Genomic DNA, 16,037 nt, shown 5'->3' with positions numbered 1-16,037 from the left:
CTGTCTATAGGGGGGAACCTTGTTTGCAAGCACTTCAACGGCACATGGGCTCCATTGAGACCCATTCACCATTTCGTGCTGTTCTGCAGTCAAATGATCAATCTCCGCACTTTTGGACACATCACACTTCTTTAGCCTAATCCATTTCATAAAAGATTCCATCCGTTCGGGGCTCAGGTGCATCTCATGATGCCTCCTCTTCCGTTTTCTGTCCTTTCTTCCCCGGGCTTTTCACCTTTTGGTTTGGGCTTTTGCTATTGGAGATTGATGGGCCTGATTATAAGAATTGATCCTCAAACTACTCGTTTGTGAGGCGCAATAGCCCACAAAAAACCCTACTATTATTTTATGTTACAAATAATAGTACGATGAGAAGATGAAATAAACAGGAGGATAGTTGAAGCAGTTCGACGAGTACTTCAAATTTTGCCGGAACAGGAAATCCTCGGTTCAGTTACTTTTCAATGTTTGATGGAGCTCATGCTTGGAAAAAGCTAGAACAAGTCAAACTAAGAGTGTTTGGACTCAAAAGTGCTTATCAGAAGCATTTTTTCACAAAATGGACAAACTACATATTTACTTGTAACTGTAAAAACACTCTAAAACCTAGTCAAAATACTTCTTAAGATTTGTAGCAGTACGTGGAACATAGTGTAAAACGGCATTTACGTGAGAAGGAAGGTGGGTATTACACCAAGCCCATTGGCGGGAGAACAACGGAATATCATAAATGTTTTGAGTCTGTGCCCGAACTGGTTAACATCTGATATGTTTATGGCCGAAAAGGAACAACCGCTTAGAATTAGGCATTCCTTAAATGCGGCTAACCACGTAGCTGGAGTAACGACACTGACAACTATTAACCGACTTACTGAGAAAAGCCGAGAGATAAACTTCAATTGATTCGCATGTCATTTCTCTAAATGAAAAGTGAGAGACTGATGTCACCGAACCAGGATGCTGTATTTTTTCACAGATGAAAACAAACTTTTCTACATATTTATTTTATATACTGTAAAGTCACTTTTAAAGTTATAGTTTGGATTTCCATTTAAATACCCTCTAATTTATATTCTGTGAATGTCGCTGATATGCAAAATGTATATACACATTCAAGATTTAAATACAGTCTAAAATATGGCTAAGAAAATGGACAATCAGCATAGACGAGTTTCTTTGCTAATTCTGTTAATAAAAGTAAAGAGTTGGCAAAATGAACAAATAAGAAATACTATTTTTAGTTCTTGATATAAGAACTAGTTGGCTGATTTAAATAAATTAAAAGAATTTTTTAAGTTAGTTACTTATAATAAATATGTCTTATCTTCTCTAAAATATTTTTATTAATAATGTGTATTAGTTAGAACTATTATTTGATGAAAATCTAATGTGCAGTTACCACAAAAACTATAAATAATAATAAAAAAATAAAATGAATTAAGATATTATATTTAGAAACTAAGTTTTATATTAAAGTCAAGAAGTCGCAGAACATGTAATCCCTTTACGGCAATAATTGTCGCTACTTATTAGTGATAAGTAGCAGCATTGTTGAGTAAATTGAAACAGAAGCAAAAGGTAGAAACATCATTTCGCCCACCCCACTGACATTTCAATCCCATATCAATTGCCGATCTGATTGTTTTTCCTGCATCCTAAAGCTACTCTCCTTTCCCGTAATGTTTTGCCTTTGCACAGAAAAGTCCACGCTTGAGATTCTCTTGCCACCTTCTATGAATCACAACTCTCCACCTCATTTCTTATCACTCACTTCTCTTTCACTCTCCTTATATATCCATGCAAAATCCCATCCCTTCACTTGTGACAAATCCTAGTCTTGTTGATTTTTTCCCAGAATGGCCAAGCCAAGCCTCTGTTTTCCATTAACGTCTTCTAGTTGCCGCAGTCAGTTTCTACGCAAACACCAGCACTGGCTCCAGCACCAGCTAGCCCCACCAAGATTACCCAGATCTTCCAAAAGGCAGGCCAATTCACTACCTTCATCAGGATAGTCAAAGACACCTAGGTCGCCGATGCCATTAATACTAGGCTCAACAACTCGAACGAAGGCCTCACCGTCTTCGCACCCACTGATAATGCCTGGAACCAGGCACTCTCCATCAATTCCCTGGAACAACTTCAGCTGGCCCAGTTCCACGTTCTTTACAATCTGTACACCATGTCTCAGTTTTAAAATGCCAGCAATCCCTTGCACACGGAGGCTGGAAACGGCGATGATGAAGAGTTTCCTCTGAATGTGACCACCTCAAGGAACCACGTAAACATAATAAGGGGGGTGGTAAATGCAACGGAGGATAATACTATATACACTAAGAAGCAGCTTGCGGTGTATCAAGTAGATCAAGCGATCCTTCCTCCAGCACTTTTTGGCCCTCCGCCAACAGCAGCACCAGCTCCGGCCCCGGCCCCGACCAAGTCGGAGAAAAATGTTCAAGCATCGGATGCCCCATCTGGCTCTTCAGATACCGCGATTGACACTCATGTGTAATCGGTCTTAAGTCTTGACAACCGTGCCGCAGAAAGTATCTCCGTCATTATTGCGGTTATTACCATGGCTGCTTCCTGTCTGTGGCTATAATTCTTGGGGTCCCTCGTTTTCTTGCAATTTTTCCGCCTTAAAGTGAGCCTTCAGCTCTTTGGGAATGGAGATCTTGTGGATTAGAATTGATCTTTATTTAAATTAACATTAACAATGAGTAGTGAATATGTAATTGAGATTTTATCAGATTTCATATCTTATAGATAGCAACAAAGCCGTCCAAGCTATGCATGTCATCGGCGTAAACAAAATTGAAGTTTCGATCCTTTTCAAGGGGCCACACTTCGGGTGAAAATCACGCTCAAAATCCAGAAAGATAAAAACGTGCAATAGAAACTTGTTGAAGGAATTCTGGAGTTGGCTTGGAGTAGAAGTAACGCATCACATGGTGTAGTGGTGTTAACAGTAGAAAGTGGGATAATCTTCCACCGCACTGACAGGCAACATAAAAATTAACAGAGGAACAAAAAGTCGGATCCCCGCTACAAAAAAATGGTAACCATTTTTGGGTTCCCCTGCTAATAACAATTATCCATGATCAGAAAATCATGAGAAACTTTCATTCACATTCTACCCTGCATCACTACCGTAGCTGTCTGTCACGCTAGGACGCAGTAACTCGAAGAGTAATCCAAGAACTCTACCATCCAGCAGGTAGGTATTTATATAAGGGCGTGATTTTCTTTTTTAAATTTAATGGTAAGGTAAAGAAATAAAATATTTCAATCCAAATGTATAATTCTGGTAAAAAAAAAAAAAAAGCAAATGTATAATGACTGCCAGGCCCCTCACTTCCTGCATAGGCTAAAGCAGATCCAAACAAAATTTTCTACAAACATCATCTCTAAAGTCATTTCTTATCTTACAACTTACAAGCCTATGCAGATGGCCTACCCATTTATCCCAACAGCCGTTAGAAATTAGTCATATCATTTGTGAGCTCCTCAATAAAAGTCGCAACTTTCCATGATCATCAATCAAAAATGAAACTCAAAGCCGCCGCCGCCGCCGCCAGGAAAGCCCCCAAATCCACCAGGGAAGCCTCCCTCAAAAGTAAAGGTAAACTGCTGGCCCCCGCCACCAAAGGGGTTGAAACCTCCGCCTCCCCCACCCATTCCCATGTCTTCAAGGTCTTCCCCTCTGTCATATCTGGTTCGTTTATCTTCGTCACTCAGAACCTATAATTCATTGTAACAATCAGTAATAAACAAACTAATCACATCCCAATCACAGCAAGTTTCTCTTAAATCCCTCAATCACATCTACCAACAAGAGATTGGAGTAGACGAGCATGGTAAGATTGAAGAAACACTAATATTAATGCAGAGTAAGTCATTATATTCATGATTAAGACCTCATATGCAGCAGCAATTTCTCGGAATTTAGCCTCTGCTTCTTCCCTGTTGTCCACGTTCTTATCAGGGTGCCACTGCAAAGCAAGTTTCTTGTAGGCACGTTTTATCTCAGACATAGAAGACGTTTTTGAAATCCCCAGAATCTTGTAGTAATCTTTGCGCTTGCTTATCTTTAAAGCTTTTTCAGCCCTCATCAAAGCTTCACGAATATTCATATCCTGCAATGATAGACAAAACATATAAGTACTACATATATAAAAAAAATAAAAAATAACATGATGATGATGATGATGATGATAAAAAACAAACATTCCCTGCATAACAAGCAGCTGAAAAGGTTGCAAGGCAGAGTTCTTTAAAGCAGAGGTCTCAAATTAAAATAATTAACACAAACACTAATAAGACAATACTCCCAACTCTTGACTTTCACCTCTCACACTATCTGTCAATAAATAGGAGTTATGAATAACAAATGCGGCTTCAATTTTAAATCAAATAGTCAAATCGATTTCTCCTCTGGAGAACAGCATAGAAAAACAGTCACAAATTAATTGACCCAAAAGAACATATTTGATGGCAATGAAAAAAGGGGAAGCAGAAGAATAACGCCAACCCAGAGGAAAAATAAAAGAACACAACTTTAAAGCAGTGTGCTTCACCTAAACTCTGTAGCCCAAGAAACAAAATTACTCACAGAATCTCCAGTTCCAGCAAATTTACCGGTGATTATAATTTGAAACTCTAAGACAAACCTGAGGAGATTTTTGAGTGGCTGATTTCAGATCTTGAACAGCTCCCTCCCAATCCTCTGTTAGAAGTTTAGCTTCTCCCCTCTGAGATATATAACAACCAGATAAGTAATTCTAAGTCAGCCCACACAATATGTAACTGGAAATAAGGTAATGCGTTCTACATTCCATATACGAGAGAACAAGACAAAACAAGACGACATCAAGGAGAAGCACAATGGCACAAAAGCGAACCTGAACAAGAGCTTCAACGAGATCTTCATTGATCTTAAGAACTTCATCACAACTGTTCAAAGCATCTTTTCCCCTACCAAGTCTAACCAAAACTTTACACAAGCCAAGATGCAGATGTACATTATGTGCAAGATGCTTAGGATCAACTGCCAGTGCAGTTTTGAATTCCTCCACGGCCACCCGCAGTTTACCCTTACTGACATTATCTTCAGCCTGCAGGAAGCAAACAAAAACCAGCAATGGCTCTTGAGCACCACAAAGTAGGGAAAAAAGAAAAAGAATCATACATAAGTAAAAACATTCAGGGAAAAAAAAAAAGGATGCATGCTTACACTTTTACTCTTTTTCAGTAGATTTTTCAATCCGAAATATGCTTTTTTCAGTTCACTATGCTCAGGATCTAGGCGGAGACCTTTCTGGTAATGCCTGAACATGTCCACAAACACAATACATTATACCCAAAACGACAAAGGCATTATGAGAATTTAATAGTGTTTGCTACATCACAAACCTCACGGCAACATCATGATCAGCCAAATAATAGTATGCACGCCCTCGAAGCAACAATGCCTCTAAATTATTCTCATCTTCCTTAAGAATGAATCCAGACTCCGCAATGGCCTCTTCATAGTCTTTATCAGCAATCAACAGCTTTACTTTTAGAAGCTTAGCCTGTAGCAGACAATTCCTATTGAGTTAACATGCTGGTTCCACCCAACACTTCAGACCAATTACTTCCAGAATATAAAATGCAACTATTGATACATGGAAACGATGCTTAAAATATGAAAAAGTGCAAAGCTGTACCTTTGAGCATTCAGGAGAAAAAACAAGCACTATTTTATTGATGTATTCCAAGGATTTTGAGAAGTTGCCCGAATCAAAGAATGATTGAGCCGTTTCTAGAGCACTTTGGGCCTGCAACAACTGAGAGAGTTCCTTTTCTGCTGCTGAATTTCCAGGTTTCATCTCCAAAAACTTTCTGTAGCTCCCCTCAGATTCCTTGTATCTACATTAGCCAAAAAGCACCTGAATCATATAACTTTATAATTAGGAGTTTGAGAGAGAGATGGGGAGGGGGAGGAATTGCATGGTGAACACTGTGGAACCAAGGGGCTTCCATGTATCATTCTGTAATTTTTCAATCTTAAACAAATTTTAGGAAAGGTTGATGGGAAAAAACTTTCAAATGTAACAACCCTCATTCCTGAGAAAAAATGATTGGCAATTTGATCCCACCATCTGCGGTTAGTGACTCAATAACACTCTAGTATTAGATTGTATAAAGAATTACTCCATAAAAAATATACTTGATATTTGTAAAAGTTTTTTAGTGGCATTGTTCTCAAGAAGCAGAACAGGGATGCGTCAACGATAGACATTGAAGTTACTAGGAAGGAATGGGAGAGATAACGAAGTGAATATTTTCCTCTCTGGATATTCCTTCATTTAGCTCAAGGTGGAATCTAGGTACAACATTAAAAACTCATATATCCTTTCTATATATATATATATATATATATATATATATATATTATACATAACTTCCAGGAGATAACTTCCCAACATCAAACAACAAATATTTCTAAGCTTGAAGAAGCCAAGGAAGGTAATAAAACACTTGCAAATAAAGCACACCTGCATATCTGGCGAAGAAGTGATGCCCGGCGTAGGTATGCTTCTGAAAGGGTGGGATCTGCTTCAATGGCAGCATTTAAATCATCAAGCGCCTCCGTATAACGCTTCACTTTTATACTGTGTGACACCCTCTCAAATAACTCAGCAGCATTTCCAGATTTTCCCTCTATTCAGATACAATTAAAAAATTTCAGACTGTTTAAGCAAGAGACAATAATTGGACATCAAGCATTAAAATATATATATATATATATATATATATATATATAAGCGGATAAAATACAGAATACTACTTATCCCCACCCTCTGCTTCTTGAGCTCTCAGTTCTTTTTTGACCAGTTTTATGAGCTCTTACTTGGGTATCTACATGGTTCAGATTGGGTAACCATAAAATGTTACTATCAGTAACCTTTTTATCATCAACGGGTAAATGTCTAGAAAACACTACAGAAGAAAGGTAAAAAATGAAAACCATCAAAACAAGAATACCTCTATTCTTCGTGAGAAACAAACGTATCTTAGAAGAATAACCCCAAAAGAAGAAGGATGTTAAGATAATCCAGTCAGACATTTGCTATAAGGACATAAATTTAGCCAAGAGACTCCACTTTGTGATAAAGAAGAAGAAGGATGTTTGGGTTTGCTTAAAAGTGCTTTCCAAAAGCATTTTTCTGCAAATCGAGACCAACTCCTCCACATATTTACTTCACATACCGTAAAATCACTTTTGAAACCGTGGTTTGGTTTCCATCCAAACATCCCCTAAGAAGCGTATCAATGTGACTACTGATTAAGTGGTCATAGAGTTCTTATCTATTGTTGTGCCAGTAAATCCAAACTGAAACTTGATAATACACCTTCCCGTTATAATGGTCACGACTTGGTCAAGCAGAAAATATCAAGACTTAGCTGTACGTCAGATTATTTAATAGCATGCAATTAGCGATGAAAATTAGCTTGACATAGGTTGGAGCATGAGAACTTGACGCTGTAAACGGATGCTCTTTCAATAAACATTGTCGGTTAAAACAAACATCTTCGTAAGATTAACCCTTCAAATATCCTAGAAGGTTTGCGGTAGATTTACCACTTCCCTGTAGTGCATAACCCAACGGGGAGAAATGATATCTTTAGAAAAACGAGTCTTTTTGTAGATAGTAGTGCATTTTGTCAAATGCATTTCAATTTTTAATGACCAAATTCGCATTATGAGTATGGCAATTGCTGCCACTTCTGTTTAGCTAAATGTATATTTTTTATACCATGATCAAGGATTTCTCCAAAAGCATGCAGACGTCACCTTTGTTGCTTCTGTTTAGGGATCAGCTCTGATTTACGCATACAAGTTTCATACTACATCTCCCCGACAAGGTCCGGAAATTTAAACAAGAAGAGCTTAAAGTAACAAGAAAATCACAAAAACGCAAGACCAGCAGGAGCCCGCGAACACGAAACGGGACTGGATGACATCATTAAAATTTTGACATTGGAAGGAGAAAACGGAAAATGAACTTGGAAACTGTGGTGGGAAAATCAACCATTGCTTTTTAATCGGTTGAGAGTGACATCCCAGGAAACCATAGAAGAATAGAGAGATCAGAGTATCAGATTACTTACCCGAAGAGGAGACCAGAGGTTGAAGGAGAACGAGCTGGCAGACCAAAACAAAATTAAGAATGGAGATTGCGTAGAGCAGTCCTCTCCACCCTACGGCATCCATGGCGGGTGATAAACCCAGAAGATTAAGCATTGGGATATTTCTCTTTTAGTCTCAAACCCGGATAGCTACACACATAAAGAATAAATAGATGACTGGGAGCAATTCGCAGGGTACAGATGATCTGAAGTCGAAGAGGCTGGTCCGAGGGGATGCCGATGACAGGCTCGCGAGAAGAAAAGCCCGGATGATAAATAAAAAGGGAAATTAATCGGAATCGAAGCCTACACTGATACGACGACGCAGCATGTCATCCCACGTAGCTTCCGCCAATGACACATCTACGCGTGGATCATAAGACTAACTCTTGGCATTTCCTCTTTCAGCCACTGTGGCAGCTCCCAAAAGTATCCAATTAAAACCCGCCATGTCATAAGTGCCTTCTCTTACCATTCCATGTCACCATTGTCATTTTTAGATGTAAATATTAAGTTAAACTCGATTTAAAAACAAAAGTAAAAATGAGCTAAATTTAAACAATTGCGTGTTCTTAAAGTAACGCGTCGTCTATATTATTTTTATGAAAAATACCACCTGCTGCATATGGGAGTAATACTAGATATACTGAATAAAATGTTGATGGGAATTTATGATGAAAAAAAATGTAAGCAACTACCTTATTCAAAGGCTTCGTAGTCCATCAAGTAACAGAGCTGTTTAAAAATTTGTAACAACGAGATAGTTTTTAATTATGACAAATTAAATGTCATTTGTGCATCGATGACCCAACAATCGAGACCAAAAACATTATATTGGCCATAGAAATAAGGAAAGAAAATAAAATAAGAAAGGCGGGATTATTTAAACATTGTTGAAGGATATTTTCATTTTAATGTGCCCTCGTGTTTTGCCAAAAAAAAAAAAGGGGTTATTGGTGTTGCTAAGCTGGGCACATTTTTTGTCTTCCCCGCCGCCCACAGCAGTGAATTCAAACAATTTCAGAGGAAACTGAATTTGATAAATTTTTAAAACAGTGGTGCACAATTTTGCTGTTTATCAAAATCACCGATTCAGTATGATTAAAAGGTAAATTTTAGAGAGAAGCTCTTGTTAACACTTGTAGCAGTAAGTGCACCCTGCTTCCAATTGGTTGGTCGGGGCTCACAACGCGTGTGATTCAAAATCCGAGATGAGAAGCTAGGGGCTGGGAAGGATTAGAACTGAGGAGGCCCACTAATTGTTGGGCTTTCAGTAGTCCAACTAATTGTTGGGCTTTAAATGCACCGAATGCTTGTTGGGCTTTCAATGGCCCAAAATTATACAAAGAGACTGGGCCATACTTGCGGCTCCGCTTCGTCCGCCAGAAGAATCACCGCGTGGCACTTGCCCACCACAACCTCCATAGTAGAGACAGGAGAACCCCCAAAGTTTTTGAATAATTAGCTTTTTTATAATTTATTTAAAAAAATGAACTTATTATGAACTTTATATTTTATGCTGCTGATTCTAATATTGATATTGATATTGATGACCTTTTTCTTTTATGAAACCCCAGACAAAGGCTGACCAAGGAGATTTAGGTTTTGCTTCATTGTTAGTATGTGAGAAAATACAATTGCTACATATTTCAGGACCATATACATAGCTTCACCTATGTTTGAAATTTAACATCAATAACAAAACGCATGTAAAGGAGAATTATTCACTAGTCACGGACCATGGGTTCCTCTTTGGTTTCAGTGCTTTTAGATTATGTTAATTGGGATATGTCTGTGAAACGGCACACTTGGCAGTTGCTATGCAGAGAAGCAACACAGAACTGGATGCGAAATTAAACTAGTACCTATGCTGCGAGTCAAATGTGGAAGTTTGACCCAACGCCCCTATCTTAATTGATTTTAATTAATCACTGACACGTGTTAGCAATTAGCCAGTTAGCTAGCACACTTGACAAATTTAAAGCCTCCTCATTCTTCTAAATCATGGATTCATTAGAAAAGGTCCACTACCCTCAGCTACTTGACACATCCTTATTATTAACAGAATATGAAATGAAAATACCACCACTATATCTCTCCTTTTGCATGCATTGGGCCATTTTGATTAATAACTCTTTTGCTATGTTTATAAAGACCTAAAATGGCATTATATTTTTTTTGGTTTTTCAATTACATGCACTGGGCTCTGAGCAGCTTTTTCCTGTATTGTCGATGGAAATCATTATCTTTTTTGTTTAGTGTAATTAAAATGTCATTTTCCCTGGATAACCGCCGAAAACGCTGGGAGACGTACGAAGTTCTATTTCCCAAGATTAATCGCCTCCCTCTCATGTATCAGTAAAAGCTGAAAGTTGATAAATACGGGAACGTAGGCAAGTTAGCTAGGTTGGATGGGTCAGGACTAACAATAACATTCTATATTCCTAACCCCTCGTCACAACGGGCGGTCAACGGGATATGGTACGTGGCTTTCTGTGTGCTTTTTGGTCGAAATATTCCAAGATTATTTTATGCACTGCAGACTATATTAGTTTTGATCGAAGAAAGAGAAGGCGAACAAGATAAGATAAGAAGGCTAAGACGGAAGACAAAAAACAAGAAAGCAGGAACAAGAACAACAACTACAATTAGGAGAACATGCATGAGTCTGAGTCTCGGAGATCGCTGCTCCTAGCTAGGGTCACCTCAGACATGCAGTGGGCCCCCCACACACAAGCTGGGTCACATTGGTGGAATCTTCAACTACCCAATGAAACTTCAAATTTGCCTTGTTTTTACTTACACAAGGAGGGCCTGCGTTGCCTAGCTGGCTGCCTAATCTATCCAATCAGTAAAAACATAGAAACGACTTCAATGGTTGGCAGTAAATTGGGTTAAACCCATGGGGGAACCAATGGACGCAAACTTTGCCAGCTCTTGTGGTAAAAACGGGGGAGGAGGCCCAGCTCCTCCGGCACCACCGCCACCACCCATGCCGAGAAAATCTCTCGTTAAATTGTGTTCGGATGAAACACCTGGGTAAAGCTTCAATTGCACTTGTTGTTCACTTTGCTTTGCACTGGTCTGCATCAAGAGCTGGTCAAGATTAGTACTGTTCGATGCATGTGTGAACGAGCTAAAGTTGTTATCTGCTAGCACTGGCTCAGCACTGCTAGTTGAACTAAAGTTCTGGGGGTTGTTGGTGTTGTTGTTATCGTTGAGATTAGTGGTCGCGTGGGAATTAGAAGACGAGGACATCACTCCCAAAGTGCCACTGAAAATAGAGGGATTGTTGTTGTTGTTGCTGCTGCTTCTGGTGGAACCCATCTGAGCTGCTTTCTGAAGTAAAGCAGTCGCTGACATGGGAGAAGCTGGCTTTGACATAGCTTCGCTCCTTTTCCCACTTGATAGTAAAAGACCTGCGTTTGTTGAATTTGAAGAAGGCATTCCGAAATTGCAAGACCCAAAAGCATTGTTATTAGCTTGGGTAGTCATTTGTGCCATACGGTCACCCAAACCTGAAGAACAACTTGAAGACCCGTACAGCCCTCCAACGTCAAGGCCGTTATTATTTCCCTGGTTCAACCACATTGATAAGCTTGCTCTTTGCTGGTCCGTACCCATTCCTCCATTAAAATCTGCACGAAATCCATGCGAGCCAAATTGAGAGATTACCTCTGCGTTGTTTTCAAGTCCCAGGCTAGGTTGTGAGCTCATCGCATTCCCTTCGTTCTTGAAATTCAGGTTTGTTGTGGCAACCGAGGTGAGTCTCGCACTCTCTTCTGCTAAGGCGTCGCAGAAAGCTCTGTGTGTAATGAAGCTGTCCTTTCTGTTCATGTTCAACATTCAGTGAAAGGAACCACTCATTAAAAACTAATCATTTCCCAATTTAATGCCATGAAACAGGGGACTGAAGCATTTAATTAGCTTTTTTCCTTCGACAAACAGAGACAGCACGAAAACTTGATATCATATTCACATGTCATCCGTCTGAGTCTCACGATTAAAGTGACAAGCCCGATTGAATTATATGAGGAAGACAAAAATATGTACCTGGAGAATAGGTTCCCACAATCGCACTTGTATTCTCTTGTTCCACAAGTCTTGGTGTGAGCTTTCCAGTCAGATTGGACCGCGTATTTCTTGGAACACTTGTCACACTTCCATTTCTTCTCTCCATGTTTTCTGCTAAAATGCTTCTTTATGCCCGTGAGGTCGCCCAGAGCTCTGGATGGGTCATGGTGGACGCACGTCTTCTCCGGGCAGATGTAGACCTTCTTTCGAACTTCTTTATTGGACCTTTGTCGTAACTTCCATGGCAAGTTGTGACCCCTCCGGTGAAGCTGAAGGTTCTGATCTCTCTGAAACCCTTTGTTGCATATTTCGCAAATGAACCTGTTGGTGGCCATGAGAGTTTTCGGTGAGAGCGCGATGACCTCCGCATCTGGATCTGTTCTCAAAATTCCAGTTCCATTTAAAAAGAAACACAATGGTATGCGAAATTAAAAGAAAAGAAGAATGATGTGATCAGTACCTGGTGTTCCCGGGAGATTCCTTTTCTTCTTGGGATTAGGTTTAGGGTTAGGGTTTGGGTTCGGGTTTTGTTGTGGAGCAAAACCTCCGATGGAAGTGGATAAGGAGAAAGGGTCGCCAGACATCATTTGGATATATTGGAAGGGTTATAGCCAGCTACACGTAGCGACGCAGTGAGAACTGAAGACCAGAAGCAAACAGCTATCTTTCAAAGGGTTTCAGACAGTACAAGGAAGAAAACAAAGGGATTGGAGGAGTAAAATCCAAATTAACATAAATGGCTTTGGATGGTACCCAAATCTGCAAAGAGTTGGCCGGCTTTGATTCTGCCAAAGTCAAGAAAAAGCCATAGACGAAACTCGGAAGGAAAACTATATACTAATGCAGAGAACTGCGGACTCTTCCAGATAGTGATCTGGTTTCTTATTTGTTTGATTTCATATCTATAGAATAAAACCAAACACTATATCTCGCTGCAATAGATAATATCCGAGCTCTCTTTCTAGCTTCTCTCTCTCTTAGCTCACTCCCTTAATATGCCTTTGAGGTTCCTGTATGCATAGTCTCTATCTCATCTCATTTACTTACTGCCATTCCTCAAACAAGGTCAGCCATAGATTTTGATGGGTCACCCCACGCACCTCTCTCTCTCTCTCTCTCTCTGTGACACGCAGACACACACAAACAGACACGACACCCGCGCAGCGCACATCTGTGGAAGAGCGTGTGTGAGGGAGTGAAAAACTATGCCCTTGCCTTTTGCATAGTAAACCAGAATATGGAGTACATTAATTTGGTGCACAAACTCCAAATGGTTTTGCTTAAAAAGCCATCGTTATTTTTTTATTCTGGTGAAAAAGGCTCGGCTCGCATAATTAGGTAAGCCTTTTTGGCAGAAATGAATAAAATAACACTCCATGGTCCAGATGCCCATATAATATGTTGTGCTGCCTAGTTGGGGATTGTGGGACCCCGTGCATGGACAGAAGAAAAAGATCAAAGGTTAAAATGATGGTGGGGTTGACAGAAAAAGGAAGTTACCTTTATAAGAGCTTTTACCTGGTATAGAATGATTAAGCCATAATTACAGTGAAGGCTCCTTTTTTAGCATGCGATGAGAGATTAGGGCAGGGGCAGAGGGGTCAGCGAAACATTCACAAACAAACACATGCACAGGGAGAGGGGGAGAGAGAGAGTATTCTGTGGTTGTGGGGCCGTCGTAAGGGCGGGGGTGGGATACTGAGATGTGAGGGGATGTGTATCTCTTTTCCCGATGCAAGGTGATAGGACCGTCCGTGATACCATTGTCCGTCTCGTCGTCATCGGGTGGGGCCCCGGCACCGCCCATCGTCCCAAAAGTGGGAGTGAACCTGTGTGTTACACAGACGCTGGGCGTTCCCATTGGGGTGCAGGAGCACTGGAACAGGAGCAAGTCAAATAAAAGTCACACCTCTTTTGTTCATTGTCGTGGCGATCACGTACGTATACACCGGGACACATTACGTTAGAACTGCATCAGACATGTCCCACCGACATCATCTTGGTGTTCGTTCGCCACCACGACATTTCATTTCCTCATATGTAGATACCTTGTACGCTTTTCCTAACTCTGTGTATATATACATGTTTTTGTGTACATGCATGTACGCATTTTGTGATCCTCGCGGCAAGGAAAGGCAGTTAAATTAAAGTACTAGTATTTGAGAATAATTAATTTGCCTTCTTTATTTAAATGTCTGATCAGATGGAAAGTTGTTTGTAACGAGTGGGTATTTTTTGTTCCCTCGTTCCTAGACATGCACGCTTGCTATATATATACATATATATATATCGAACAAACTGATGAACGAACGTTGATTACTCAGTTCATGCAAGAATTTTTGAAATCGATCCCTTCATCATTCGTTCAATGAGTTGATGATAATTTGGGTAGGGTAGGTCTGTCACATTCATTGGACGGCGGGAGCCACTAGTGATAATTTGGCGGATTTTCTTAAAGTCGAATATACTGACACGTAACTACATTGCTTGCAATTAATAATTTAGCATTATCGGTTGAATCGTCGTCATTACAAATTAATAATTGACATATTAATTTCTCCTTCCCAATATCGTGAGGGACACTATAATTTATTTGGGAGGATTTGTCTTCCTAGCTCTACACACATGCGTTGATGTTGGCAATACGTACATAGACATATCTACGCGCTGATGTAAGATACTATCTGAATTTTTCATGCGGTAATTTGAGAACAAAGTTTTCTTCCCACCAGTATAAATCAATCTGTTATATATATTTCTCTGATTTTAAATATAAAACCTATTTTGGAAGATAAAATTAGTCTTATATTTTACACATATTGAAGTGAAAATTTCCCAACCACAGACACGGGCTTAACAATGGATCTGAGGATTACTTAACTGATTAAGACACCTCACCATACGCCCCCATAATTCATGAAAGTTGGATATATGATCACCACGCCAAGGAGGCAATGAAATGACTTAAATCATTGACCCATGTGATTTTCGGATTTTCTTTTTTCTGAAATATATTTGTGAGTCTCAAAATCTATTTTCGCCTCTTAATTCTTTATTTTAACTGTTTCAGTTTTGCCTTCGTCCCTTAATTCTATCCCATTTTAGCTTTTATTCTTAGCTTTAACCTAAAATGCCGTTAAATTAGCTTGAAACAATTTATTTCACGTTTATTTGTTGATTAAGCAATCCATTTACCGTAGCTTGAAGGAAGAAAAAGTATTGGAAAGTCTCTCTCCACGCAAGAAGCACATCTATACTCAGATAACAAATTGAAGTCTCTATATATAGTTACTGTGATGAGTTGACTAACTGCTAAACACAACATGATTCCACGTGATTGGAAGCCATTCAGATTTTGAAAATCAAGTAACCTATGATTCATCGGAGTACCTTTTTCCTGTCTGTTTCAAACAACTGCATTTATGTGTCTCATAAGAACAACTTTTTCCATCTGAAGCAACCACAACCACAACAACAGTACTATTTGCTTTTCCCTCCCTCGACTCAACAAATTAAATTAGTCCCTACCGAACTAAACACATACCCAGTTAATTAGGGTTGTAATTATCACTATTTCACAGCATAAAATTATTATAAGTTCTCACATCAACTGCAAGTCCATTCGTTTCGTGATAACCACCATGAACAAGTGCCTAAGGACCCGTTTGGTATGAGAGATATGGATGGGAGAGAAGAAAAGGAGAAGAAAAAATTTAACGAGTTCAATTTTAAAAAATTAAAAAAGTGGGGTTAGAAGCTCTTTTATATTACTTTTTTTAATTAAAATTTTA

The 16,037-nt window shown here is 39.4% G+C and overlaps 2 protein-coding genes and 1 pseudogene across 3 annotated transcripts; 1 reads left to right on the top strand and 2 right to left on the bottom strand.

Moving 5' to 3' along the window:
* Positions 1-941: 941 nt before the first annotated feature.
* Positions 942-2,571, top strand: LOC114732060 (fasciclin-like arabinogalactan protein 11; annotated as a pseudogene).
* Positions 2,572-3,295: 724 nt separating this feature from the next.
* On the bottom strand, positions 3,296-8,411 carry LOC114732035 (dnaJ protein P58IPK homolog). The gene is made up of 9 exons (XM_028919307.1): positions 8,155-8,411; positions 6,537-6,702; positions 5,706-5,907; positions 5,410-5,570; positions 5,231-5,324; positions 4,899-5,111; positions 4,668-4,748; positions 3,915-4,133; positions 3,296-3,738 (listed from the first exon to the last, which is right to left on the bottom strand). Exons 1-9 carry the CDS (start codon positions 8,285-8,287, stop codon positions 3,538-3,540), a joined length of 1,470 nt encoding a protein of 489 aa, XP_028775140.1. The 5' UTR covers positions 8,288-8,411; the 3' UTR covers positions 3,296-3,537.
* Positions 8,412-10,688: 2,277 nt separating this feature from the next.
* On the bottom strand, positions 10,689-13,268 carry LOC114732090 (zinc finger protein JACKDAW). 2 transcript variants are annotated; one of them, XM_028919390.1, is made up of 4 exons: positions 13,000-13,268; positions 12,707-12,885; positions 12,226-12,622; positions 10,689-12,001 (listed from the first exon to the last, which is right to left on the bottom strand). In XM_028919390.1, the coding sequence occupies exons 2-4, from the start codon at positions 12,831-12,833 to the stop codon at positions 11,044-11,046; spliced, it is 1,482 nt and encodes a 493-aa protein (XP_028775223.1). In that variant the 5' UTR covers positions 12,834-12,885; positions 13,000-13,268; the 3' UTR covers positions 10,689-11,043. The 2 variants fall into 2 exon arrangements, with proteins under 2 accessions (XP_028775223.1, XP_028775221.1); XM_028919388.1 differs by having other exon boundaries at positions 12,707-13,268.
* Positions 13,269-16,037: the final 2,769 nt, after the last annotated feature.

Source organism: Neltuma alba, unplaced genomic scaffold, assembly GCF_004799145.2.
Source record: "Neltuma alba isolate B1F8T4 unplaced genomic scaffold, ASM479914v2 tig00012871_pilon, whole genome shotgun sequence".
NCBI classification, from domain to species: Eukaryota; Viridiplantae; Streptophyta; class Magnoliopsida; order Fabales; family Fabaceae; genus Neltuma; species Neltuma alba.
This window is presented reverse-complemented; position numbering and strand designations above follow the sequence as displayed.

Excerpts from the sequence above, each read along its gene's own strand:
- LOC114732035 (XM_028919307.1), bottom strand. The coding sequence starts at position 8,287 with ATGCTTAATCTTCTGGGTTTATCACCCGCCATGGATGCCGTAGGGTGG. Across the intron at positions 5,571-5,705 it reads TTTCTCCTGAATGCTCAAAG|GCTAAGCTTCTAAAAGTAAA; the intron begins GTACAGCTTTGC and ends TGTCTGCTACAG. Across the intron at positions 3,739-3,914 it reads AAATTGCTGCTGCATATGAG|GTTCTGAGTGACGAAGATAA; the intron begins GTCTTAATCATG and ends AATGAATTATAG.
- LOC114732090 (XM_028919388.1), bottom strand. The coding sequence starts at position 12,833 with ATGATGTCTGGCGACCCTTTCTCCTTATCCACTTCCATCGGAGGTTTT. Across the intron at positions 12,623-12,706 it reads GAATCTCCCGGGAACACCAG|ATCCAGATGCGGAGGTCATC; the intron begins GTACTGATCACA and ends TTTTGAGAACAG. Across the intron at positions 12,002-12,225 it reads TGTGGGAACCTATTCTCCAG|AAAGGACAGCTTCATTACAC; the intron begins GTACATATTTTT and ends GAACATGAACAG.